Below are 26,410 nucleotides of genomic sequence, written 5' to 3' on the forward strand. Positions count from 1 at the left end.
AGGTTTCCCCCTGTGGAATGGAAACCCCTTGAAAGTAGGAACCACCTTAGGTTTTTGTTATTGTTGTTGTGTGTATGTGTGTCCCTAAGACTCAGCATGTGCCTTGTATATAATAAGTGCTTATATATTAATATATATATATATATATATTATATACAATTATTATAAGAGAGAGCAAGAGAGTACAGACATTGCCTATCTATGATTCCAAGAAACAGGGAAAGCACAGGGCCTTATATACAGTAAATGCTTAATAAACACTTGCTCTATTGATCTATAACTAAGTGACTGAGGAATTGAGTCTGCATTTGTAAGGACTTAAGAAGTCCTTACAATGATGAAATCATGGGTCTGCTCCCCAATGCCCCCCCCAAAAAAGTACCTAAGTTTACTGTATGAAATAATAGATACATTTAAGTACTGACAGCATCACTGATGTTAGGTTTACCCTCTTGGGAAGCACATGGACTAGCACTTCCATAAGAAAACTTAAGTCCTGGGGCAGCTATGTGTCGCAGTGAATAGAACACTGGTCCTGGAGTCAGGAGGACCTGGGTTCAAATACGGCCTTAGACACTTAACACTTACTAGCCTTGTAATCTTGGGCAAGTCACTTAACCCCAACTGTCCCGCCTTTCCCCCTCAAAAAGAAAAAAACACGAAAAACAAAAAAACCCTAAAACTAAGTCCTTCCATACCCAGATGCCTGGCCTCTGGGAAAGAGCTAATGTCTTGCTATAAATCTCTCCAAATTCAAGAATGGGGCAAATGAAGCCATTTTCAAACATATAAACGTAACGTATAAATGTATATAAATATTATACCAAAAAGGTCATATGAAAAGGTCAGGCAGACATGCCCTAAGGGATGGATATTACCCAGTACCAGAAAGCACCTTCCCCTTTGTGTGCTGGACAGTTCAGCACCACCAGCCCTCCACTATCTCTAGAAGTCTATCCAAGCTCACGTTCATTGCTTCTATAACACTATCTATCCATCTCATCGTCTGCCATCCTCCTTCAATCTCTCCCAACATCAGGGCTTTTCGAGAGAGTACTATCTTCTCATTATGTGATCAAAGCAGTTATTTCTCCCAACACTCCACAGCCCCAAACAGACTGAAGAGTAATTTTCCCTCAGCTACTAATGTTGTGGGATTCTATTTCTCTCAAATAATCTGAACATGAAAAATGATCACAGAATATCAGTTGGAACAAAGATTCCCTGCAGACCCTATAACCTCCCTATCCAAGTATATCTGACACTTCAGTATGTAAGCTGTAGGTCTCAAGACCAGCATCTCATTCATTCAACTACCAGACAAAGTAGTTTGGTAATACAGCAGAGGAGTGCTGAGCTTTCAGTCAGAAAGACCTGTGCGACCCATCTGACCTCACTCAGACTCAGTTTCCTCATCTGTAAAAGGGGTCCTTTTACAGCTGCAAACCTGCAATCTGGTCATTTTTTTAAAAAGACTCAAAAGTTAGCTTGATAAGGTGAGAAGACACTCACTTCACAGTGGTTATCCAATTTGGTCATGGAGATGTCCATGCTTTGATGCTGCTCTTTTAATTCATCAAACCGGGCCTGCCAACGGTTCAGTTCCAGCTGGGAGTTGTTGAGAGAGGTCTTTAGTTCCTTTGTGTGGGAATGGAGCTCTTCATATTCCCCTTTCAGCTGGCCGTGCAGGAAATTCACTCTGTAAATGGCAAGCCACAAGGCAAATGCAATGACAGCAGCCAAGTGGTATAGCAGATGAGTCCTGAGCTTCAAGTCAGGAAGACACAAGTTCAAATCCTGACTCAGAGCTTTATTAGCTATGTGTCCCTGGACAAGTCACTTACAACCTCTTAGCCATGGTTTCCTCATCTGTAAAACAAAGGGGTTAGACTCAATGGCCTCTAAAATCCTACCCGGCTCTAAATAGACGATCCTATGATCTATGACTCAGGAAGGTCTGGGTTCCATGTCTGGCCTTACAAACACCTATGTGAACTTTATCAACGTGCATAGACTCTCAGATGTAAAATAAGAGGGCTGGACCAGAGGCTCTCTAACTGCCCATTCCAGCTGAATGCTTCAATGCCTAACTCTTTCTCACAGTCCTGAGCCACTCCAAATTGCTCCTTTCTAACTCAGAGGCAAAAATAAGAGACGAGAAATGAAGGTGTTTTGTGTCCGAAAGGTGAAGATGTAAATCCAAGTCCACAAACACTTACCCAGCAATTAGTACATACAAGGCTCTGTACTAAATAGCTCAGGACACAGAAACAAAAATTAAGCTCTCTCCTGTAATTACCATTAATGCTAATGTTATCATCTAGTTGGACTCACTAGAAAAGGTTTTGCCTTTTCTTATGTGCAAAATTGAGTATATGGCACATCAATGCAAATGGTTCTCTTGGGATTGAGATTTCAGGAGGCTTTGCTACTAAAACAAAACAGAACAAAAAACTCTGGTGTTCTGCATGATGGAGAAACTTCTGAATTTTTTAAGCAGACAAGGAAAATTAAATGAGTGTTGTTCAAAAGAAAAAAATGTACTGAGAATTTGGAAATGAAACACTTCTCACCATCTGCTGACAAAAAGAGAAATGGTGAAATGGTATTCAGAACTTTCTCATCATTAGGCTGGGAGCTTAAGGGGAACGTCTTTTGCCTTTTTTTGTATCTCTGGATCTTTGGCACAAAGTCAAGCACACAATGGGCAATTAATAAATGTCTACTGGGGCAGCTAGGTGGCACAGTGAATAGAGCACCAGCCCTGGAGTCAGGAGGACCTGAGTTCAAATCCAACCTCAGACACTTAACACATTTACTACATGTGTGACCTTGGGCAAGTCACTTACCCCAATTGCCTTGCCTTCCTCCCTCAAAAAAAAAGTTTACCAATTGACTGAGAATTGATTGGTATAAACCAGAGGTGGGGAACCTTCAGCCTTGAGGCCACATGTGGCCTTTTAGGTCCTTGGGTGCAGACTATTGACTCAGTTCAAGTTTTACAGAACAAATCCTTTTATTAAAGGGATTTGTTCTGTGAAGTCTGGATTCAGTCAAAAGGCTACACGTGAGGACCTAGAGGGCCGCATGTGGCCTTGAGGCTACAGGTTCCCCACCCCTGGTGTAAACACACCATTAAAGGCTGGGTGAGACAGCCACTCACCACTGGTCAGTCCTATCTTATACTTCAGTCAAAGTCCTAGCACAAAGTCAAGGCTGTATCTATAGGGTTACTGGGTTACTTGGACTGAAAATTCATTATTTCAACACTAAGTAAATATAACCTACACATACTCTTCCCTCTATTTCCCTAGACCTATCTTATCTAAACAAACCTATGACAGGACAAGATGGAATTACAAAATCCCAGTTGTTTTTACATTCATTTGAAAATTTAGACGCTGTGAAAAAGGGACGGGGAGAGCTATCAGGGGTCCCTTGGTCAATCCGTGGTTCTTTCTTTCCCAGGTGGTGACCGACAGAGTGGATGCCCTTTAAATATTAACCTTCTAGAGGCATCTCTGACCTTACTGAATGACATCTTCCTCCCTCTGGTTCCAGTTTTTTTTTCTTCCCCTAAATTAGAGGTCCTTAACCTGGAGGGCTATGAACATGCTTTTAAAAATAGTTTGATTCTGGTATTTCAATATAATTATTTAGTTTCCTTTTTAAATCTATGTATTTTATTTTGTGAATTTAAAAATATTATTTTGAAAAGGGGCACACAGGTTTCACCAGATTGCCAAAGGGGGTACACAATACAGAAAAACTTAAAGATTCTCTGCTTTAAAGGTTAAAAAGCTCCATGCCCATGCCCCTTCTTAAGCCTTATGAAATACCTCTGGCTCTCTCCTACCCTCCTCATCCTCTCAAAATGACACATAGCTCAATTTTAGACTTTTTTTCCTGGGACCCTGAGTGGGTAAAAAAAAAGGAGGGGACTTTAGGTGATATTGAGTTTGGGGGGTAGGTCATCAGGAACTGCCCTGAACTCTGAATTCTAAATTTTCAGTGTAAGAATACCCACACCTTGGAAACTGATAAATGTTACAAAGCAAGGACTGATTTATTATCTAGCCTTAATTAAATGATGGAGAAAATATTCATAATGTAGGCTAAACTTAAAAAGCATGTCTTGAATTTTCAGAGATCTGGTTGTTTAAACGTTTACCAGTATACCCCCAGATGTCAACCCTGGGTGAAAAGCCAGAGAACCATGGGGAAGCATGGGCAGTATGCATATCCATAATCTACAAAAACAAATTACCAGTCAACAAGAAGTTATGTACAAATTTTCTAGATAAAGAAAGAACAAGATATCATGAGGGGCTTACTAGGACACTGCTTAATCTATTCCAAATAAAATTCATGATTAGTTTCATGATTAGATGCCATGGGGAAGACCCCTGACTGGCTTCTTCCACCATCCAATCTGAGGCTCACCTGTCCAGTTCTTCCCTTAGCCTCTGGTTTTCTCCAGAAGCGATTACATTTGTCCTCTTTTCCTGCTGCAAAGCTTCTCTCTCTGCTTTTAAAATGCTTTCCAGCTCTTCTAATTCTGATTTCTGTTTCATCATGCCACTGTACCTGTTGGAAAGAAAATAATTCCATTCAGACACTTAGTGAAAAAGGGAGGGGGAGAGTTATCAAGGCCCCTTGGTCAATCCATGGTCCTTTCTTTCCTAGGGGGTAACCATGAGAGTGGACACCCTTCAAATATTAACTTTCCAGAGGCATCTCTGATCTTACTGACACCTTCTTCCTTCTGGTTCCGACTCTTTTTTTTCCTCCCCCTAATTAGAGGGCCTTGATCTGGAGGGCCATGAAACTGCTTTTAAAAATATTTTGATAACTGTACTTTGTAGGGTTGTTGTGAGGATTAAATAATAATGTAAAGCACTTTGCAGACCTTAAAGCACTATACAAATATTAGCCAGTAGTAGTAAACATTTATTGGGCTCCTACTATGTTCTAGTAAGTACTGCAGTCAGGAAGATCTGGATTCAAGTTCTACCCTGGACATAAATTAATTCTATAACTTAACAATCAGTACCCAAGGCAACTTTCTAGGGTTGTAAGTTACAGAGGGTGCTGATCTGTGTTGATGAGCGCATTTCCACATTAGGAATGCCTTAATTAAACACTGATGAAATCACAGACATGGAGGTGTGGGGTGACAGGCACTATGCAAGGAACTGGTAATACAAAGGCAAAAATAAAATCATCCTAGCCCTCAAGCAGCTTGTATTTCCCAGAGGTGGTAGTAGGAACAACATGTACCAAACAAGAAAAGGTAAAATACATGCAATGTAACTATAATCACAGATAATGTGTGTGTGTGGAGGGGGATTGAGAGTGAGAAGGAAAAAACATTAATAACTGGGGAGAACAGGAAAGTTCTCACATAAGGAGGCAGCGTGTGAGTCAAGCCCTGAGGGGAATAGAGAGATTCCAAGAAGTGGAGATGGGGACAGGTACGGAGGACAATTCATGCAAAATGGCACAAACAGAAGTGGTTATAACAGCAGCACCTGCTTGGACTGTTCTCAAGCATGGCACTAATGATTTTACTATGGCAGTGCCAAATGGTTGTAGAGCACTGTGCTAAAACTAGGGGACAGAAGGTTTAGATAACATTCAGTCTTATAGAATTTATAAATTATAGAACTTCTCTTATAGAATTTCTAGTCTAGGAGAGGGATATCACGTATACAGATAACTTTAAAAAAAAATGAGACCTGTGATTTCATCAATATAAGGCAATCCCAGTGAGGAATATTCCTCTAGAAATACAACATAAAGTCTTGGAGAGTTGGTTAGAGCAGGGCTTCTTAAACTTTTTTCCACTTTGAGACCCCTTCAGCACTCCTTAAACTGTGGGTGGTGACCCCATATGGGTTCATGACCTACAGCTTAAAGAAGCACTCGTTAGAACACTGAAAGAAACTTAAGTGACTGGCTCAGGATCATACAGTTGAGATGTAACAGGACTTAAATCCAAGTTTTCTTGATTCTAAGAGCAGCTCTCTTCTCTAAACACCATCCTAGCCCTCAATACAGTGAACTAGAACACATATTTAAGTACACATCTCTGCATTAGAGAGAAACAAAGTACTATGTGAAGTTTGAAGGGGTAAGTAATTCCTGTAAGTTATGGCTGGAAACTGTTGTTCATCCTTCGTTTTCAGAGGACCAATGACATCACAGGATGATGTCTTGATTTGCTGTGATTTAATTAAGTGAGGCAGAGTTGTACAAAGTTGTCATGAGGTCTCTCTCTTCCAAAGTCATCAATGTCTAGTTGCAAGACAAAAATCAAGATGACTGGCAGTGGCCCAGGATGCAGTGGAGGACCTTGGTGTCTTTGAGGCCTGACCAAGCTGTAAGTACTCTACGATGCCTGCTTCAGCAGCCTTCATGGCCACTGGAATAAACTGCTTTCATCTGCCCATTCCACCAGGCGAAGTCTTCACATGCTTGTGGGAGACATCCCCCTAACTCACTGTCGGTCGGTTTAGCCCATCTCTGAAGATGGTTTTACCAGGGTGTGGCCGCTGTTCATGGTGCAGCTTCTTGGAGCTACAGGTGAGAGTCGGGTGAAAGGTAGACACCAAAGGTGGATAAGCAGTAGTGAAAAGTGCTCAGCGAGCCCTCGCCTCAGAGCTTCCAGTCCTCCTTCAACACCTCATATACCCCAGGTGGAAATTAAACAAAGAAGAGCTCTATTAAGGGTGGGTGGAGATCTCAGTCACTGTGAATAGAAACCAGCATGGATGCAAGAAAACTTAGGACGTGTGGGGTGAAAAGGCTGTAGTTTAATTTTCCTGGAATATAGAATAAGGAAAAATATGAAGAAAGGCTGGAAAGGTTAGGGTGATGTCAAACTGAATTCTAGACAAAGTAGGAGGAAGTTTAATCAGTCATTAAGAGGGAAACACCGAATATTCCTGAGCAGGAGTGACATGGTCAGTTCTATGTAAAAAGAAGATTAATCTGGCAGTGATACTGGGAAAGAATTGGGGGGAAGGGAGGGCAGAAAAGTGGACATGAGAAAGCCTATTCAGGAGGTTACTTCAATAATCCAGGGTAGTAACAACTAGGGCCTGTATGAATACAGTGGTAGTGAGAACAGAGGGAAAAAGAGAGATTTGTATGGAAGTAAGAGTGATTATCATGAGAAGCTGGTAATGAAAAAGACAGAAGATGAGAGGAAGATGATTCATTAATCACCTGCTATGTTCTGGGCACTGCACCAAGCACTTTACAAATATGAACTCACTTCATCCTCACAATAACCCTGGGAAGTATTCCCATTTTACAGTTGAAGAAACTAAGACTGTGACTTGCCCAAGGTGACACAATTATTTATCTCACTAAGAGAAGCAGTCAAATCAGGTGCAACTGGTAAAAAATGATTTCTAGAAATACACACACACGCACACACAAGTCCATAAGACAGGCATCAGAGTCTTTAGAGGTAGCTATTATGGATTTCCCTTAGTCTACACAACTCAGAGCAGGGGTCTCCAAACCTGGGGTACATTCATTTATTTTTTTGTTGTTTTTTTAAAAAAAATTATCAAGCTTTACTGATGTGTTTTGTTTATACAGTACAAATATTTGCAGATTAATTCCACTTTGCTAGCGGTCTCTTTTTTTTTTTTTACTTTTTGGAGGAACAATTAGGGTTAAGCGACTTGCTCAAAGTCACACGGCTAATAAGTGTTAAGTGTCTGAGGCCAGATTTGAACTCAAGTCCTCCTGACTCCAGGGCCGGTGCTCTATTCACTGTGCCACCTAGCCACTCTGAGTGGTCTCTTCTAACAAAGTAAAACAATTAAAATTGTTCATAGTAATAAGTATATGTAACACTTCACACTTGGAGCACTCCTTTCCTTTTTAAAAAATTAACAGAAACTTATATTTCCTCCCTTGTGTCCTCCACCACCCCATTGGAGGGAAAAATTCTTATATTCTATGTATAGTCAAGCAAAACTAATTCCTTCAGTGGCTGTGCATACACATACCTTCACACGCATGTGTGCAGATATATATGCATCTATCACATGTATACGTATGAATGTATTTATATATATATATATATAGTCTGCATGTTTTTCATCCTGCACCCTAAATCCTTCTTGTACCTGCATATCAATAACAAGATTCCTTTGTAATTCTATTTCACGTAGCTACATAGGCTTCACCAGATTGCCAAAGGGTCACACACAAAAGGCCAAGGACCCCGGCCCTCAATCCAGTCTATTTCCAATTAAGAACCCTCCGACATTCTGGTCCCCATTAAGACAGAAACTCCTTTTGATTAGAGCATATTTTAGCCTGCTACATGATAAGCACGATTTATAAATAGTGTTTGATTGAATGGTCAGAGCAGAGCTTTCTTCTTCGGCTACTGAAGTACTTCAAATGCCATCTGATTCTTCACTCTCTCTCACTCCATAAATCCAATCTGTTGTCAAGGTGAGGTGATTTTGCCTTTGCACCATGTCTGAAAAGTGCCCCCTTCCCTCCTCTGACTGCCGCCACTCCAGGGCAGGCCCTTATCAACTCAGGCCTGGTAAGAGCCTGCTGGTGGGTCTGTCTACCAAGTCTCTTCCCCACTTCTGTCTCTCCTCCACTCAGCTGTCAAAGTACCAAGTCACCCCTACTCAATAAACTCTAGTGGCTCGGATCACCTCCAGGATCGAATACAATATCCCCTGGCCTTCAAAGCCCACCCCTCACTTCTTTCCTGGCTTCGTACACCTTAAACGCCCCCCATGCACTCCAATCCAATGACACCGGCCTCCTTTCCTTTGCTCAAACAAGACACACTACCTCCTGACTGCCTACTAGACTCTCCTTCTCATCTCCACCCCCTGGCTTCCTTCAAGTCTCAGCTGTAATCCTACCTTCTACAAGAAATCTTTCTAAATTCTCTTCATTCTGTTGCCTGCTTTCTGGTGATTACCTCTGGCTTATCTTACATAGAGCTCATCTGTACACAGTTATTCTGTGCTGTCTTCTTCACTGGGTTGTGACGTAACTTTAGTGCTTAGCACAGTGTCTGGCACACAGCAAATATTTACTGAGTATATACTTTAAATCTTCCCATGAACTAAATTCTTTTAAAAGAAAATTATCTATCTTCCTCATTCACTTCGAATCCTTGACTATTCTAAGCTTGTCCTTTTCTCTAAAGTGAGAACTGTTTAGAGTTTCCAGGAGGAGACAGGGACTTCTCACTTACCTGTAAGTCATTTACATGAATGAAAAAGCATGTATCAAGTGCTTTCTATGGATCAAACCCTGTGCTAAGGACTGGGATATAAAGAGAAGAAGACATCATGCAAGCCTAAGATTCAAATAGTATGTGATACAGGAAAAGGCACGTGTCCAGAATCAGGAGCCTTGGGGTCAAGTCAAAATTCTAAAATTTACACTAGAACTTTGGGCTGGAGTCTAAGATAAAAAGTAGAAGGATCTAATGAGCCATTTAATCTAACCCCCTCGTTTTACAGATGAGGAAACTGAGGCTTTAAAAAAAAAAGTTAAAAGCCTTGCCCAAGGACAAACAGGAAATTTGAGTTAAGGCTCAAATTCAAGTCCCTTTGTTCCAAATTCAGTGTTCTTTCACTAAGTTCATCTCTCTGAATTTTAGTCTCCTCATCTATTAAATGGAGATAAAAACAGTAACATTAACTTAATCTTCCAGGGTTGATGTGAGGAAAGCACCTTTCTTTTGTAAACAATATTTTACTTTTTTCCAATTACATGTAAAGAGTTTTCAATATTCATTTTTTATAATATTTTGAGTTCCAAATTTTCCTCCCTCTCTCCTCCCCAAGACAGCAAACAATCTGACATACATGCGCAATCATGTTAAACATATTCCATATTAGTCTTGCTGTGAAAAAAGAAAAAGAACAAAAATGAAAAACCATGGGGGGAAAAATTGAAAACAGTATACTTCACTATGCATGCAGACTCCACAGTTCTTTTTCTGGATGTGGATAGCAAGGAAAACACTTTTCAACATACTAAAGAAGTGCATAAAAACCAGACACAGTGAAAGACAATTTGCCATTATGGACAAAGAAAATTATTTTAAATTCAAAATATCAACACGTTTTTCCTTGTCTTCTCTTTCTCAGTACTAACTAGTCCTTTGGCTGAATTATAATCTAGAGAGAGTGACAAATAAAATAGACTCAAAGAAATATCAAAATTCGATAAAGGTACCTAAACCTCTTAAAATCAAGGAGGATTTTTTCTTCCTGGTCTCCTCTAGGGACTTATAAAAGTTTTAACTGGCTTCCTGAGATCTCCCTTGTTCCCGTCTCCTAATAGTGGGAAAGTGTTAGGTCCAGAATGAATAGGAGATTAGGGGTGGGGAAGGGATGACACAGAAAGCTCTTTTCACACATAGGGACGTATTGCACCTCTCCTCCTGTCTCAGAGTTTCACAGGGCCATGTGTGCTCAGCCCAGAGACCAGGCCCATAAGTGATCAGGAAGCCAACCCCCTAACAAAGACCACCCAGAGTGCTGCTATGGTGATTCAGCCTCTGGCCCGCCCACCTAGCCATCACACCAGTTGTCACTGACACCAATTTCTTCCTTGGATCTTTGGTTAAAGATTTTTTTTTTTACAGGGGCATCAATTGATCACAAATGGGTTAGACACAGATGCTCATTGTGGCTCTTTGTAATAACCCTGTAGACAGTAGCCTCAGGATAACAAAACCTTCCCAAGTCCAAACTATTCATCAGTCCACAGGCATTAAGTACCTACTATGTGAGAGGCATCCTACTATGTGACAAGGCACTGTGCTAAGCACTGAAGATACAAGGAAAGGTAAAAAAGTCTCAAGGTGTTTGCATTCTAACAGGGGTGACGACATGCAAACAACTTTGTACAAACAACATACAGATGACATAACCAACAGAGGGCAGGCACTAGTATTGGGAAATGCTTTTATAATCCAAAAAATTAAAAGCAAAATGGGCAGCTAGGTAGTACAATGAATAGAGTGCCAGGTCTAGAATCGGGAAAACTCATCTTCTTTGCATTCAAATGAAGCCTCAGATACTTATTAGCTTTGTGACCTTGGGCAAGTCACTTAACCCTATCTGTCTCAGTTTTCTCATCTGTAAAATGAATTGGAGAAGTAAACGACAAACTACTCCAGTATCTCTGCAAGAAAATCCCAAATTGCGGAGAGGGGGGAAAGGAGAGGGTGGGAGAGAAAATTTGAAACTCAAGGGATTGTGGAACTGAATGTTGTAAACTAAAAGTAAATAATTTTTTTTAAAAAAAGAGTCTACCCATTATGGCAAATCTTTAATGAACTTTACTTTACTTTGGCTGAAGAAAAAAAAAAAAAAGAAAAGAAAATCCCAAATGGGATCACTGAGTCAGACATGACTGATTTTAGATAAATATGAAAAAAAAAAAGTCTATGACAAGTAAAGGAGACAATTAAGTAGTGAACTCTAACCCCAGCACAGTCTAATTCCCATAAGGATACCTTGCACACAGCAGCTACAAGTGAATATTTTCTGAAGCAGAATACTCTAATCTTAGTGCTAGCTCCACCATTTGCCTTGGGCAAATTACTTTCTAAGCCTCAATTTCTTCATCCATAAAATACAGATAATATTTATTGCTATCTACTTCATTATAGCGTTGTAAAGACAATCACATATGAACCTTAAAGTACTACATAAACTTAATTAGTTTTTCAGGAAGTTCCATATTTAAGCATCCTGAAATAAGGAGGAAAAGAAAAGGAACACATATTTAGTAAATGCCTACCATGTTCCAGAAACAAGCTAAAGTGCTTTACAAAATATTTTTTCATTAGATCTTGACAACAACCCTAGAAGGTAGATGCTATTATGGTCCGTGTTCCATAGTTGACGAAACTTCAGTAAACACAGGTTAAGTGGATTGTCCAGGATCACATGATTACCTCAGGTTAGAACTGAATTCAGGTCTTCCTGACTCCAGGCCCTACTGTATCACCTAGCCTCCTCAAGAGAGATGATAATTCTTCCCATTTTATTTCTGGGATTTCCCCTGCATCCAAATTCAAAGGTCACAAAATCAGAGTTTAGAAGTTGGTGGATAGGGCGGCTAGGCAGCACAGTGAACAGAGAAGTGGCCCTGGAGTCAAATACGGCCTCAGACACTTAACACAAGACTAGCTGTGTGACCTTGGGCATGTCACTTAACCCGAACTGCCCTTCAAAAAGAAAAAAAAAGGAAGTTGGTGGACATACCTCAGTGGTCAGCTAGTCCAACCCATAAAAAAGCAAAAGAACTGCCATATATAACTAGTGGTCATATAGCCTCTGCCTGAAGACCTACCTAAGAAAGGGAATCTCCACCAACCTTTGAGACAATACATTCTACTGTGAGACATCTCTAATTGTTAGGATTGCCTTGTAAGAACCCATTTGGGGAGACTGGGTGATGGAAAGAGAACCAAGTTGGGGGGGGAACACAGACAATTCTCTTGCTTTCCAATCTCGACCTAGGATCTAGTCCCCAGGACCTAGGGCTATTTCTGAACCTATCTAAGACTGCCAGGCAATGGGAAGCCCCACCACCACTCAGGGTCTTGGATGAGATGTGAGTCACCACAACACTATTCTTTCTGGGGGGATAGCGGACCGCTTTTAGGTCTTCCTTGCTATCAGTCCTGCAGCTAAGCTTTTATGTGCTATATACCCCAGTGGGCTTCATGACAGCAGAGACAGTCTTGCTTTTTTTTTCTTTGTATCTCCATTCTTGGCACAATGTAATGTTTAGTGATTGATTAATTGACTGAAAGGTTTAGAATATAGGCCCTGAAATGGACTGGGGGTCTTGTCAATTACGAGCATCTCACCATTACATGGCTGCAGGGTGATGAATTTTTGGCCACAGTAACTCATGAAAGTCACTTACTTGGAAGAGTTAGGGAGAGATGATGACCTATACTAGTGGGTTATAGTAACAACACAAAATCATGAATCCACCAAAAATATAAAATGCTGTGTTAGGCACTGTAGAATACATACCTTTCCTTAAGTGCCTCACACTCTAGTCCAAGGAGAGTAGAAAAAGATATACAAATAACTATGATACAGGAAGATATAACTGTAAGGGGGGTGCCCAGGAAAAGGATGATTAGAAATTTGTGGAACATTCAGTTCCACAATCCCTTGAGTTTCAAATTTTCTCTCCCACCCTCTCCTCTCCCCTCTCTCTGCAATTTGGGATTTTCTCTTTTTTTCTTTTTTTTAAAGCATTCGGGGTTAAGTAACTTGCTCAAGGTTACACGGCCAGTTATTTCTGGGTGTGGTGCTGAGTATCTGAGCCTGGATTTGATCCAGGTCATCCTGACACTGGAGCCGGTGCTCTTACTCGCTGAGCTGCCTGGCCGCCCCAATTTGGGATTTTCTTGCAGAGATACTGGAGTAGTTTGTCGTTTCCTTCTCCAATTCTTTTTACAGATGAGAAAACTGAGACAGATAGGGTTAAGTGACTTGCCCAAGGTCACAAAACTAATTAAGTTTATGTAGTACTTTAAGGTTTATATGTGATTGTCTTTACAAAACTATGATGAAGTAGATAGCAAATTTTTTCACTTTGAACTTGGGGGCCAAGGGAGGCTTCCTGGAGGAGGTGACACCTGAGTGCTTGGCTAGAAGGAAGAAAGAAATTTCAAGAGGAAGAGATGGTGGGAATTCATTCATGGGATGGAGGGAAGAGGAAGAGAAGAAGGAAGGAGACTGATAGAAATGAGACATGATACACAGAAATGGGAAGAACAGTGGATGGAATATGACCCAGTTTGACTAAAAATGCAGCCTATGTGATGGTGTCATGAGAAGTCTGGTAATGTGGGTTAGGAATGGATTGTACAGGATCTTGACCACTAGAATCATTCTGTAGAAAACGAAGAAAGATGGAAAAAAGAGGAAGAAAATGACTCTTTAAAGATAAAAGGAGACACAATGAGAGCTGTGCTTGGGAAAGAGTTCTCAAGCTAGAATGTAAAAAATGGAGTGAAAATGGGACCAGAGGTAGCCAGGTAGATGGAGCGCTGGCTCTGAAGACTGGACGACCTGAGTCTCAATCCTGCCTCAGACATTTACCATCATTCATCCTCAGTTTCCTCATCTGTAAAGTGGGGTTAATAATAGGGCTTACCCCACTCAGGGTTTTTGCAAGGTAAGATAGCAAATGTAATGTGCTTTTACAAACTTTTAAGTGCTCCATAAATGCTAACTAATGTAATCACCATTACTTACTAACTGATAATAAAGAACATGAGAAAATTCAGAAGAGAAAGGTCCTATCATCTGCAAATTATACAGATTTGCATATTATTGCTTCCATCTCTGAGGTCGTGAGGGTTTATTTGTTGCTTCCTGGGAAAGTTCATGGAACCCAAGATGATAGGAAATGCAGCAGAAAGGGAGAGGTGAAATTGGGGGAGGTGGAGGGAGAAGTGTGCAAGACAAAGGCAAGAGAGGACAGCTCATGATCCTGTGAAGAAGTTAGCTGAGGCAGATGATTATTTTTAAAGCTTTTAGAGTGATTAAAGCTTTACAAGGTACACGATGAACAGGATCTCATTCGATCCTTAAAGAAGCCCCGCTGATTGATAGTGTGATTATTATTATCTCAGAGGAAGATAAGAGTTGGAGGTAAAGTGATTTAAGGGTCAGCACATAGGACACGATTGTCAGGGGGCCTAGTCCCAGAGTCAGGAAGACCCTTGTTCAAATTCTGCCTCAGACACATACTAGAGAGAATGACTTCATCTCCCAGAGTCTCAGTTTACCCATCTACACAATGGGGATAATAATGACACCTACCTTGACCGGGTTGCTGTGAGGACCAAATAAGAAAATGTCCATAAAACAATCTGCAAACCTTTTAACTACTATGGATGTTGGCTGCAGTGATTACATTTTAATGACTCACCCAAAGTCACATAAGTGAGAGACCTGAGATTTGAATACAGATCTTTAGTGCTCACATTTCTGGTGGGGCAAGGGGGTTGGTAGTTCAATGCTGTCTGTAGACTTTCTTCCCTGTGGCAAGGGAGGGCAAGAAACATGGGGCAAGAAACTGACTAATAAGGCAGGGGTGGAAGGGTGAGGTGGGATTCAGTTCCTATGTGCCAGCCACTGAACTTTGATTGATTAGAAGAATATCTACCAATTACTAACTTTTCTGAGCACTGGAGGCTCTCGCCGGCATTGGCAAGGTTGCAGCAGCAGGTTGGTAGAAGTAACTGGCCATCAGCCAGTGTTCCATCTCTGGCACATATCCTGAGGATGGTCAACCCCTCTCATAGAGTTAGGAAGAAAAAAGGTCTTATTTCTAACCTGCAAGGGCCTGACTTTATTTCCAATTGGGTCCAAGAGGAGCAAGGGTGTTACAAATGGTATAAAATATAGAGGCAGTGAGTAAACACTTACCAGGCCCTAAGGCACTGTATATATCATGAAGGATGGCAAAGATATTGTGGACATGGTTCCTGTCCTCAAGGGGTTTATAATTATCTTTGAAAGCTCAAATGAGATTACATACGTAGAGCTTTGCAAACCTTAGAGCACTGTAAAAGTGCTAGTTATATGAAAAGGGTCCTATCCAACATCTGTATAGCATTTGAGGACTTTCGTTGTTTCGTCATCTCAGTCATGTCTGACTCTCTGCTGATCCCCTTTGGGGTTTTCTTGGCAAAGACACTGCAGTGGTTTACCCTTTTCTCCTCCAGCTCATTTTACAGATGAGAAAACTGAGGCAAACAGGGTAAAGTGACTTGCTCAGAGTCACACAGCTAGTATGTGTTTCAGGCTGCATTTGAACTCAGGTCTTCCTGACTCCGGGCCCATCACTCTATCTACCATACGACCTAACTGCCCTATTCAAGAGTTCACAAAGTGCTTTGTGCATATTATCTCATTTGATGTAAATCAGCAAATGCCCAACAAGTGACTGACAGAGAAAGGCATTCAGGGGGAAAGAATGGTGACTTCAGAATTTCAAGTTTGAAGGGACCTCAGAGGTCAGTCAGTCCAGCAGGAACCCAGAGAAATCCACTCAACAACCTCTCCAACAAATTCAATGGTCATGAAAATTCCACCTGAAGACCCCAGTTAACTGCAAACTCAACACCTTCCTCTCATTAATAATATTAATTAATAATGAGACTAATAGCTCACTTCACTTAATGAGGTGATAATAGTGAGAATAATAATTCCTTTAACTTAATAAGATAATACTTATAAGAATTCATTTCATATACTAAAATTAATAATGAGAATAATCATTTATTTCTCTTAAAAAGATAAATGTATGGGAATAATTAATTTCATTTAATAAAATAATTCATAATAATAAAATAATTAATAATTCATTTCACTTAAGATAACAAGAATAATTTATTATATAATAATTTATAATTATATATAATTATGTGACTTATATAATATAATAAGATAACAAGAATAAATAATAATAATAATTCACTTCACGTGATAATTAGAAGAGTAACTATTAACACCTATACCTCACAGGGTTAATTCTGAGGAGTGAATGAGACAGGTATCTAAAGGTGCTTTGTAAATCCTGTTCTTGGCCAAGTTGGCTTTTGTTGCTATCACAGGGAGGCTGGAGAGGGAAGCCATCTGAGGCAGATCCTCCCTTTTTCCAAATCTCTCCAGACCCTAAACGAGGCTCATCTCCCCTCAGTTTTGGGGGGGGGGGGCCGGAGGGCCCCATCCGAGCTTTATCTCCAGGTCCTTACCTGTCCCCTAACTCCTTGTGCTCTATTTCCAGATTCTTGTGCAGGGTCTTCAGACAGCTGTGCTGATGTATGAGCATCTCATACTCTGAGGACTGCCGCTCGTGCAGAGAGCTCAAGTGCTCATGGTCCTGAAGCAGTGACTCATAGGCCGTCATCATCTGCTCCTTTTGCTTCAGCAGGTTTTCGTTCTCATTCTCCTTCATCACCTGCTGGTTTTGGAGCAAAGTGTACTGGGCCGTGAGAGAAGAATTCTGAGAGCTCAGGGTCGAGTTCTCCACCTTCAGAGAAAGAAAAAAACATGGCGCCTTGCTCTTAGAGGAGATGGAGATGACACTGGATGGCAGGATTATCAATTCACACACATCGAAATGGATTTAAACACAATAGCCAAGCCTCCACAATCCCTTTAGTTGGGAGTGAGAGGCATTAAATCCTGGTTCTGACAAGATGTTTCTCTAAGGAAACCTTGGTAGGTAATACCTACCCCTCCCCTAAGAAGCTGAACCAAGAGCTGAATTCCCTCCCAAGGCAATCATCTCCACAAAGGTGCAGTTCTCATTGGTATGGAAGATTTTCTTACACTGAATCTATGTCTGACTCTCTGCAACACCTACTAATAACTGCTCCTAGTTCTGTCTGAGGGAAGGACCAATCAGAAGAGTCCAATCCTTCTTCCATAAGACAGTCTTTCAAATATATGGAGATAACTTTGATGGTCTCCTCTCCACAATGTAGTCTCTTTTCTACACTAAAAATCCTCAGTTCCTTCAAATCACCCTCCTATCATCTGGATTTGAAGCTCTTCATTATAATATAGATATGTAAATATAGATAGATAATATAGATATATAAACTGTTTCCTCCAGTTTATCAAATGTCCCATTAAATTTGCAGCCTAGAATACACTATTCCAGACATGTTCTGATCGGGACAGATCATATCGAGACTATCAACGTGGTATGGTGGGAGGAATACTGGTTTTGGAAAAACATGATGTGGATCCAATCCCCCCCACCCTTGACAAAGCCTGTGTGACCCCACACCATCTCCCTAGGCCTCAGTTTCCTCATCTGTAAAAGGAGAGGGGTTGACTGAATGGCCAACTGTTCTAGCCCTAGATCTGTGACCTTACTACAACCCAAAAGGGCATTAGCATTTTTTTTGGCTGCTATTACCCTAATGACTCACAGCAAGTTTATAGTCAAATAAAATCCCCAGATTTTTTTTTCTATGTGAACTATTCTCTAGTCAACACTTCTCATCTTATACCTGTGAAGTTGGGTTTTTGAACCCAACTGCAAGATGTCATATTCATCCTCATTATATTCAATCATACTGGATTTGGCCCACTGTTCCAGCCTGTCAGTACTTTTTTGTATCCTGTCTCTATCGCCTAATATTTTACATATCATTCCTAACTCCTGTGTGACTTGAAAATATGAAATGAAAAGGCATCTATGTCTTTATAGAAGACACTTTATAGAAACATTTATAGAAACAGCAGCTTCAAAGGCAGATCTATGGGGCACTCCATAGCAGACCTCCATCCCAGCTGATCTTGAACCTTATAACTAACTTCTCTTTTGTTCTGGCCGTTCTACTAGTCCCAGAATTGGAAGGCATCTGGGAGATCACAAGATTTATTGGCAAGAGAATGAACCTAGGAATCATATAATTCACTGAGAACCCATACAGGGGCTTAGTGAAATCAAAAATATTTTCATAATAATACTAAAATGTTTTTAGTATGGTAGTTATCAGTGGTGGCAGCTAGGTGGCGCAATGGATAAAGCATTGGGCCTAGAGTCAGGGAAGATTCATCTTCCTGAGTTCCACTCTAACCTCAGAGATTTACTAGCTGTGTGACCCTGGGCAAGTCATTTAACCTTGTTTGCCGCAGTTTCCTCATATGCACAATGAGATAGAAAAAGAAATGGCAAACTACTTCAGTATCTTTGCTAAGAAAACCCCAAATGGGGTTAGGAAGAGTCAAACGTGACTGAGAAATGGCTGGACAACATCATCAAACAGTAATAGATATAACCCATATAAACAAAAGCAATTGGTGGGAAGGGGGTTTCAATAATTTTTAAGAGTGAAAAGAGACTCATCAGACCAAAAAAACTGAGAATAAATGATAGTCCATTCTCTGCTTTTAAGGTGAGGCCTCAGAGGGGTGAAGGGCATTGGTCCAAGGTCACACAGGTAGGAAAACAGAGACTAGAACTCAGGGCTCTTGATTCCTAGTCCCAGAGACTTTCAATCTTATGCAATCTCCATCTAAAAATGGTGACCATAAGATTTATAATTATAAATATACATTTATAAAGTGCCTACTATGTGCCAAACACAACTAAATCCTTTACAAATATTATCCCATTTGACCCTTACAACAACCCTGGCAGGCAGGTGCCCCATTTTACAGATCAGGAAACTTAGGAAGAGAGAAGTTGAGTGACTTGCCCAGGGTCACACAGATAGAGTGTGTCTGAGGCCAGCTCTGAGCTCAGATCTTTCTGACTCCAAGCCCAGCACCACACCACCAGTCACCTTAGTTCCCTGCTACCCACCCGTCATAAATGGCTTCTTTTGCGTGAATAACGCAACGGTTCTAGGCCACTGACCTGCAGCTGAGCTGTCTGTGTCTGCAGGACCGTGTTGTGCTCCTGGAGGAAGGCGCTTTGCTTCTGAAGTGTCAAAACCTGGTTACTGAAGGCCATGTTCTGTGTCTCCAAGTGCTTGAGCTGCTCCTTGAGCAGCTGTTTCTCGGCATGAAGGGCAGCATTCTAGAGCAGAGGTACAAACCTCACATTATTAATGTGATTATTAGAGAATAGGACCCTACAGGAAATGCTAACGGACCTCGAGTGTCCTCTGAATAACAAATCTCCAGCAACAGACACTCTCAGGTCCTAAGGCAGACTGAAGAGGTGATGTCATGGGGCCGCTGCAGGCTTCTCTCTGCAATGGCTACAACTCCTGATATAACAGCAAAATAACATAATAGAATAGAATAGAACATAACATAATATCTTATATATTATATAGAATAGAATAGAACATAATATGTTACATATTATATGTAATATAATGCTATATGTTATATATTTATTTACATATATGATACATTATGTATAATATATAAATAATACAATAAAATATAACAATATTAATAATAAGAGAAGGAGGAGAAGGAAAGGAAGGAGGGAAGAAGAAGAGAAGAAAATAAGTGTTAAAAAATAACTTTCAGGAGGGAAAACCAGGCCAGAAATGCTAGTTTTGTACTTCTGGTGTGTTATGACAAGCAGTATTGAAATCTCTGCCAGGCACCTGGGCTCAGTGTCCAACGAAAGGCATAAGAGGGATTAGAAAGTCTATCATGGGAATGAAGAAAAGGAAATCACACCTAGGGATGGGAGCAGAGCAACCACTGGGGAAAGGAACTGGGGTTTAAGTCCAGAAAGACTTACATTTCTTTCCAACTCTATGGCTCTGTCCTTGACTTTCAACAGCTCCATTGTGGCTTCTCGGTGGCTGGGCTCCCAGTTCTCTTTGACCTGGTGGTTGAGGGCTACTTTCCCCACTGGAAGCTTACAAGAGTTCGGCAGCTGTTTCCCTTCTTCCTGGCTCTGCTTGAGTATTTCATATTCTTTCTTCATCTGGAGGGTCATAAGCAAAATGACACTTTAGAAAGAAACATTCAGGGAATTATATTTTTCATGACTGCACATGTATGACTTCTATGAAATTGCTCTCAATGAGATGGGAGGGAATTTGAAACTCAAAATTGCAGAAAAAAAAAGTTTGAAAATGTTTCACATGTAATTGGAAAAAATACTATAATTTTTAAAAAATGAAAGAAGTATGGCTAAATACAAACAAAATGTAGGGGCTGGGAATAATCACCCTACCCTATGTGGATTTCTGAGGCCCATTATCGAAACGCTTGGGAAGAATGTGGGAAATACTCAGTGATCAAGCGCCTGCAATTATAAGCTTGGGAATTATCAAGCTTTTAATTCCTCCCCTCCCCCCCAATAAAAGTATATAACAGAGGGAAAATCAGATATGGAGATCAGGACTGAGAGCTGATGGGGTAGGACTATGGGTGTGCAGTCATGCATCTGAAGAGCTGCTAGGTAGTGCAGCAGACAGAAGGCCAGGTCTGGAGTCAGGAAGACTCAAGTTCAAATTTAGCCTCAGACACTAGCTGTGTGACCCTGGGCAAGTCACTTAACCCTGTATGCCTCATCTTTAAAAGGAAATGGCAAACCCTTCCAGTATCTTTGCCAAGAAAATCCCCAATCGGGTCACCGTCAGACACGACTAACGACAAATCCTTCACATCTGCATTCGGAGCATGGGCCTCACCATTTTTAATTCATTCTGTAGCTGATGATTTAAATTAACTGTCCCCTCCATCTGGGCCTGCAAGAATACAATCTTATCTTCTTTCATGGCTAGTGTTGTTCTGAGAGTTGATTCATTTTTGTTCTCCAGTAGTTTATATTTTCTGAAATCAGAGGATACAATAGCATTACATCCTGCCTTACTCTAATTTATAACGTGAGCTCAATGGGAAAATTTCTCTCTTAGCCCTTCCTCCCCTGCTCTCTTACCACCTTGGCCAATCTCACAATTACCTACGCTTCCTTCCTCCCATTGGCCAGGCTTCCTTGCCTATGCAATGTGGTCTGTGTGAAACAAAAAAAGGTCTAAAACTCACGTTGCACAGCCCCCTACCTAAGCTGATGTAAGGTAGCTGAGTACTGGTGATTCAGATCTTGCCTCAGACAATGATTAACAGCAGAAGCCTGGCCAAAGTATTTAACCTATAAGGGCCTCAATGCTCTCAGCTGTAAAACGAAGGGTATGGACTTTATATTCTCTAAGGTCCCTTCCCAGCTCTATTTCTGTGACCCAATTTAAGTATCACTGCTTACTTTATTACAATTACAATTCTTATTATCATTACATTTCTAATTTCTTTGGGGCTAAATTTCCTCATCTGTCAAAACAGTTGGCCTCAGGATAGAGTTCTGGACTTGAGAGTCAGGAAGACCCGAGTTCACATCATGGTACAAGAACCTGAACAAATCATATAATTTATCCTTATCTGTAAGTAACAATGGAAGAAAACAAGCATTTATGAAGCTTGTTCTAGGCACTGTACTGAATACTTTACAAATTATCTCATCTGATCCTCACAATAACCTGAGTTTTAAAATATATTTTATATATTACATATATAATATATCTTGCATATCATTTTATAATTATAATAATAATATTTATATAGCACTTACTATGAGCCAGGCACTCTGCTAAACACTTAATAATTACTACCATATTTGATGTTCATAGCAACTCAGGAGGGTAATAATAACAGCTAACATTTATACGGTACTTACTACTACGTGACAAGCACTGTGTTGAGTATTTTATAATTATTATCTCATTTGAACCTCACAACAACCATGGAAGTAGGTGCTAGCTATTATTACCATGTTTTACAGGTGAGGGAACTGAAGCAGATGGAGATTAAGTGACCTGTCTAGGATCACATAGCAAATAAATACCTGAAGCTAAATTTGAACTCGGGTCTTCCTTACTGTGGATTCAGGGCGCTACCCACTGCAAAACCTAGCTGCTCCTAAAATAAGAAGGGTTGGACTTGATGGCTTCTGACGCTCCTCCCCAGCTCTAGACCTATGGATTCTATGCCCAGGTTTACAATTCTAGCTCAATTATGATTATTGATATGCCCAAGATATTAAGCTTCCTTTCAAGCAAGATTATTTTGACAGTCAGTGTAACAGGACAGCCACGTTATAAAACTGTCACACCAACAATTAAGAAGAGATTTTAACTGGCATTTAAAATTCCAGGTTATTTATTACTGGGCTCACTTGGAAGGCCCTCAAGGCAGGAGGCTCTGTTTATATGAAACAGGCTCCTGGAGCCCTCTGACCTCACTGGGGAAGCACCCCGCCAACAAAGCTCCTGTTTCTATAGTGTCCTGAGGTTTACAAATCACCACCCCCACAGCAAACCCAGTGACCAGAGCTACGCTCATCTTTTTAAACACATGCCCTAAAAATCAAAACACAAGGACAACAAACATGCTGGGTGAATTCTGTGCGACAGATATATTAAGCCTCAGACTAAACAGCAGAGGAAGCCACGATGGGAGTTAATTTCCTCACTTGTCACCATTGCTGTTATCATCCTCCAGCAGGAGGCCTTTGTTCAATCCAACTTTTTCCAATTCTTGGCTCAGCTTGTCCCGCTCACTGGACAACTGCTGGCTCTTCAGTTTCTCCAGGACCAAGTCCTGCGATAATAATATTCGCATCATTAACCAAGTAATGGAAGACACAAAGCAAGATGGGAGATTCACACATTAACTCACTGTAATTCTAACACACACACACAAACACACACACACACACCAATTTCTCAAATTGAGATGGATTTGGATCTTTTACTCTGGCTTGACAGATAAAATAAAGGCAGTAATACAGTCCCATATTCCCTCCCTACCCCCAAATCATGGCCAAAAAAAGGGAGGGGAGATTTTCCCATTGTCCCCCTTCTGATCCCGTGTCAAAATTTTGACTCAAGCTAAGGCAAAATTTCCTAACAATTAGAGCTATACAAAAAGGAAGAATGGACTTGGGGAGGTCACCCTTCACTGGAGGTCTTTGAGCAGAGATGAGTGATTACTTATTGAGGTCAACGTAAAGGGGGTTTGAACTTGAACTTCTCTGACGTCCCTTTCAGCTCAAATCTACTGGTGATAATAACTTGGTGATACTTACTAACTGGACTACAAGTTCCTTGAGGGGCTGTTGTTACTGCTATTATTCAGCTGCATTCAACCTTTCATGACCTCATTTGGGTTTGTTTATTTTTAGCAAAGATATCGGAGTGGTTTGTAATTTCCTTCTCCAAATCATTTAAAGACGAGGAAAATGAGACAAACAGGGTTAAGTGACTTGCCCAGGGTCACACAGCTAGGCAGTGTCTGAGGCCAGATTTGAACTCAGAAAGGAAAGTCTTCCTGAATCCAAGTCCAGGGCCACCTAGCTGCCCCACTCACACACAGTATGCACCTAACAGAAATGCTCTGAATAAGTAAATGGATTTTGTTGGCCTTGTTCAGTAAATGCCATGCTTACATTATTGTATCAAAATCATTAACAATGTGAATAATAATTGCTCTTACTTCTCTATGTAAATGTCATAAAGGCTACCTGTTTATCACAACACTTCTGTGGTGCAGGTCATTAGGTAGAATCATTATCTCCATTTTAACAAGGAAGTTCAGAGTTATAAAGTGACTTGTCAATGGCCACACAAGCAGTAGTTTTATGAACCGGGGCTTATAGGTCTCTGAATCCAAATCTGGTGCTTTCCCCACTATTCATTTATTCAATCACAAAGGATTAAGTACCTACAGAGGGCAGAATATTAAGCCAGGCACTGGGGAGAGAACAAGTTTAGATGGAGCCTCTCCCTGCAGCATGGAGTTTCCCACCTGGTATCTCATACTATATCTGTTTTTATATATCTCTTTATTTAACTTGCTCAAGGTTACACGGCCAGATGTTTCTGGGTGTGGTGCTGAGTGTCTGAGCCTGGGATTCGATCTCCAGGTCATCCCAACACTGGAGCCGGTGCTCTTACTCGCTGAGCCACCTGGCCGCCCCTATATATCTCTTTATTGATCAGCTCATAAAGATTTTATACTAATCCTTACAGCTATAAATCCATAATCCCAGTTTGCTTTTAATTTTCAAAACTAGGTGTTGAACTTAAGATTCTAAACTTAAAGGCTCCAAACCACTGCATCTCCTGAACACATGAATGGTCTGTCACAAAGGCACCAAGTGCAGACACTTAACACTTACCGGCCGTGTGACCTTGGGCAAGTCACTTAACCCCAACTGTCCTGCCCTCCCCCCTCCGAAACAAAACAAAACAAAAAAAGCACCTCGTGACCTAAAGGGTTAAATGAAGTTTTAATTGCACTGCCTTGGACAAAACTGCAGGGGAAATGGAGCACGGCACTTGAGACTTCTGCCAAATGCAAGCACTGTCTTTCCAACATGTCCCCTTCAGAGGTGCATCCCCAAAAGATGAGGGATGAGATAAAACGGTGCCTCTCCCCAACAGGAAGAGGCACGTCCATCGGCTTACCTCTCTTAGTGTTGTGAGGGTTCTCATGTGAATGGCGACTTGCTTGGCAAGATCCTTGTTGTCCTTCTCCAGCTCTTTCAGCTTGCTCGAGGAGTCCTTAAAGCGAGCGATTTCTTTCTCTAGTGTTTTGTTTTCCTTCTCGGCCGCCGCTAGCTTCGTGCCATTATCATCCAAAATGGCATCCTTGAGCTCCACCTGCTGCCACAATCGCTTCGTCTCCTTATCCAGCATTTTTTTCTCTTTCTCTAACTGGGACACTTCCTGCTCTAGCACCTTCTTATCCTTCTCAAACCGCTCTAGCTGCTTATTTGTGATCCGCAGCTCTTCCAGACTGCGATGCAAGGTCTGGTTTTGCGTTTCCACCTCCTCCAGCTCCTTCTCAAGCTCCTGAGTCTTCCTGTTGCTGGATTCCAGAATCTGCTGAAGCCTCAGGTTCTCAGCGTTCAGACCCTGGTAACTGAGCTCCAGCCTCTCCGACTTCTTGCCAAGGGCCTTCAACAGCTCGACAGTCTTCTGAAGCTCTTCCTTCTCCTTCTCCAGCTCCTTGTTCTCCATCTCGATCTGGGCCATCTTGGCGCTCGTGAACCTCATCGTCTCGAGCATCTTCCGCAGCTCCAAGTTCTCCTCGTCGAGCTGCTTGTTGTCACGCTCCAGGCCCTCCAGCCGCACGGAGACGTTCTGTAAGGTGTCCAGCGACTTCCGCAGCTTCCTGTTCTCCAGCTCCAGACCCCCGTTTTCGTTCTCCAGGGCTTCGACCTTCTCCGTAACCATTTTCATGGATGTCATTTTCTGGGCCAACTTTTCATTCTCTCTTTCTAGCCGATGAAGTTCCTTCTCCATCGTCTCCACCCGTTCCACCTTCTCTTTGACGTGCTCAAAATCCTTGTGCAGCTGCTTCTTTTCAAACTCAGCCTTGTTGAGTTTGCTACTCATCTCCGTAATGGTTTCATGCAGTGATTTGTTTTCTTTTTCAATGTCTTTTACTCGAGCCTCATTACTGACCTGAGATCTTTCTCTTAAGGACCAAACTAGCTGATTGAGATGATCCTTTTCTTGTTCAAGGTCCTTTATCTACATAAAAACACAACCAAAATATAAAGGGATAATCATAGCTCTTTTAAGTTTCCAATGTGCTTTACAAATATTATCTCACTTGAGTCTCCCATTAATCCTTGGGAAGGTAGGCACTATTATTCTCCCCATTTTGCAAATGAGGTGACTGAGAAAGAAGGGGTTAAGTGACTTGCTCAGGGTCTCCCAGCTAGTAAATGTTTGAGAGACTGGATTTGAACTTGGGTCTTCCTCATTCCAGGTCCATCACTCTCCCCACTGTACCATCTAGCTGCCTCAGGTTAAATAAAATCACAGATCTAGGGATAGAAGGGATCTTAAATG

At 41.2% G+C, this 26,410-nt stretch overlaps 1 protein-coding gene across 4 annotated transcripts in view; it reads right to left on the reverse strand.

Moving 5' to 3' along the window:
• CCDC88C (coiled-coil domain containing 88C) overlaps window positions 1–26,410 on the reverse strand; it is a 238,958-nt gene that overhangs the window by 43,546 nt on the left and 169,002 nt on the right. For all 4 annotated transcript variants that reach the window (XR_011167950.1, XM_069085999.1, XM_069086000.1 and 1 more), the window contains exons 15-22: window positions 25,016–26,086; window positions 23,020–23,147; window positions 21,185–21,326; window positions 20,284–20,472; window positions 19,438–19,599; window positions 16,814–17,091; window positions 4,444–4,587; window positions 1,513–1,699 (exon numbers count right to left, since the gene is read on the reverse strand). Coding sequence is in view for 3 of the 4 variants with exons in the window: in XM_069085999.1 (XP_068942100.1) it covers window positions 1,513–1,699; window positions 4,444–4,587; window positions 16,814–17,091; window positions 19,438–19,599; window positions 20,284–20,472; window positions 21,185–21,326; window positions 23,020–23,147; window positions 25,016–26,086 (2,301 nt within the window). In the remaining variant the exon portion in view is untranslated. The remainder of the gene's footprint in view (window positions 1–1,512; window positions 1,700–4,443; window positions 4,588–16,813; window positions 17,092–19,437; window positions 19,600–20,283; window positions 20,473–21,184; window positions 21,327–23,019; window positions 23,148–25,015; window positions 26,087–26,410) is intronic.

Source organism: Petaurus breviceps, unplaced genomic scaffold (assembly GCF_028583685.1).
Source record: "Petaurus breviceps papuanus isolate PSGF00001 unplaced genomic scaffold, PetGlider_PUasm1.0 177, whole genome shotgun sequence".
Classification (NCBI taxonomy): Eukaryota; Metazoa; Chordata; class Mammalia; order Diprotodontia; family Petauridae; genus Petaurus; species Petaurus breviceps.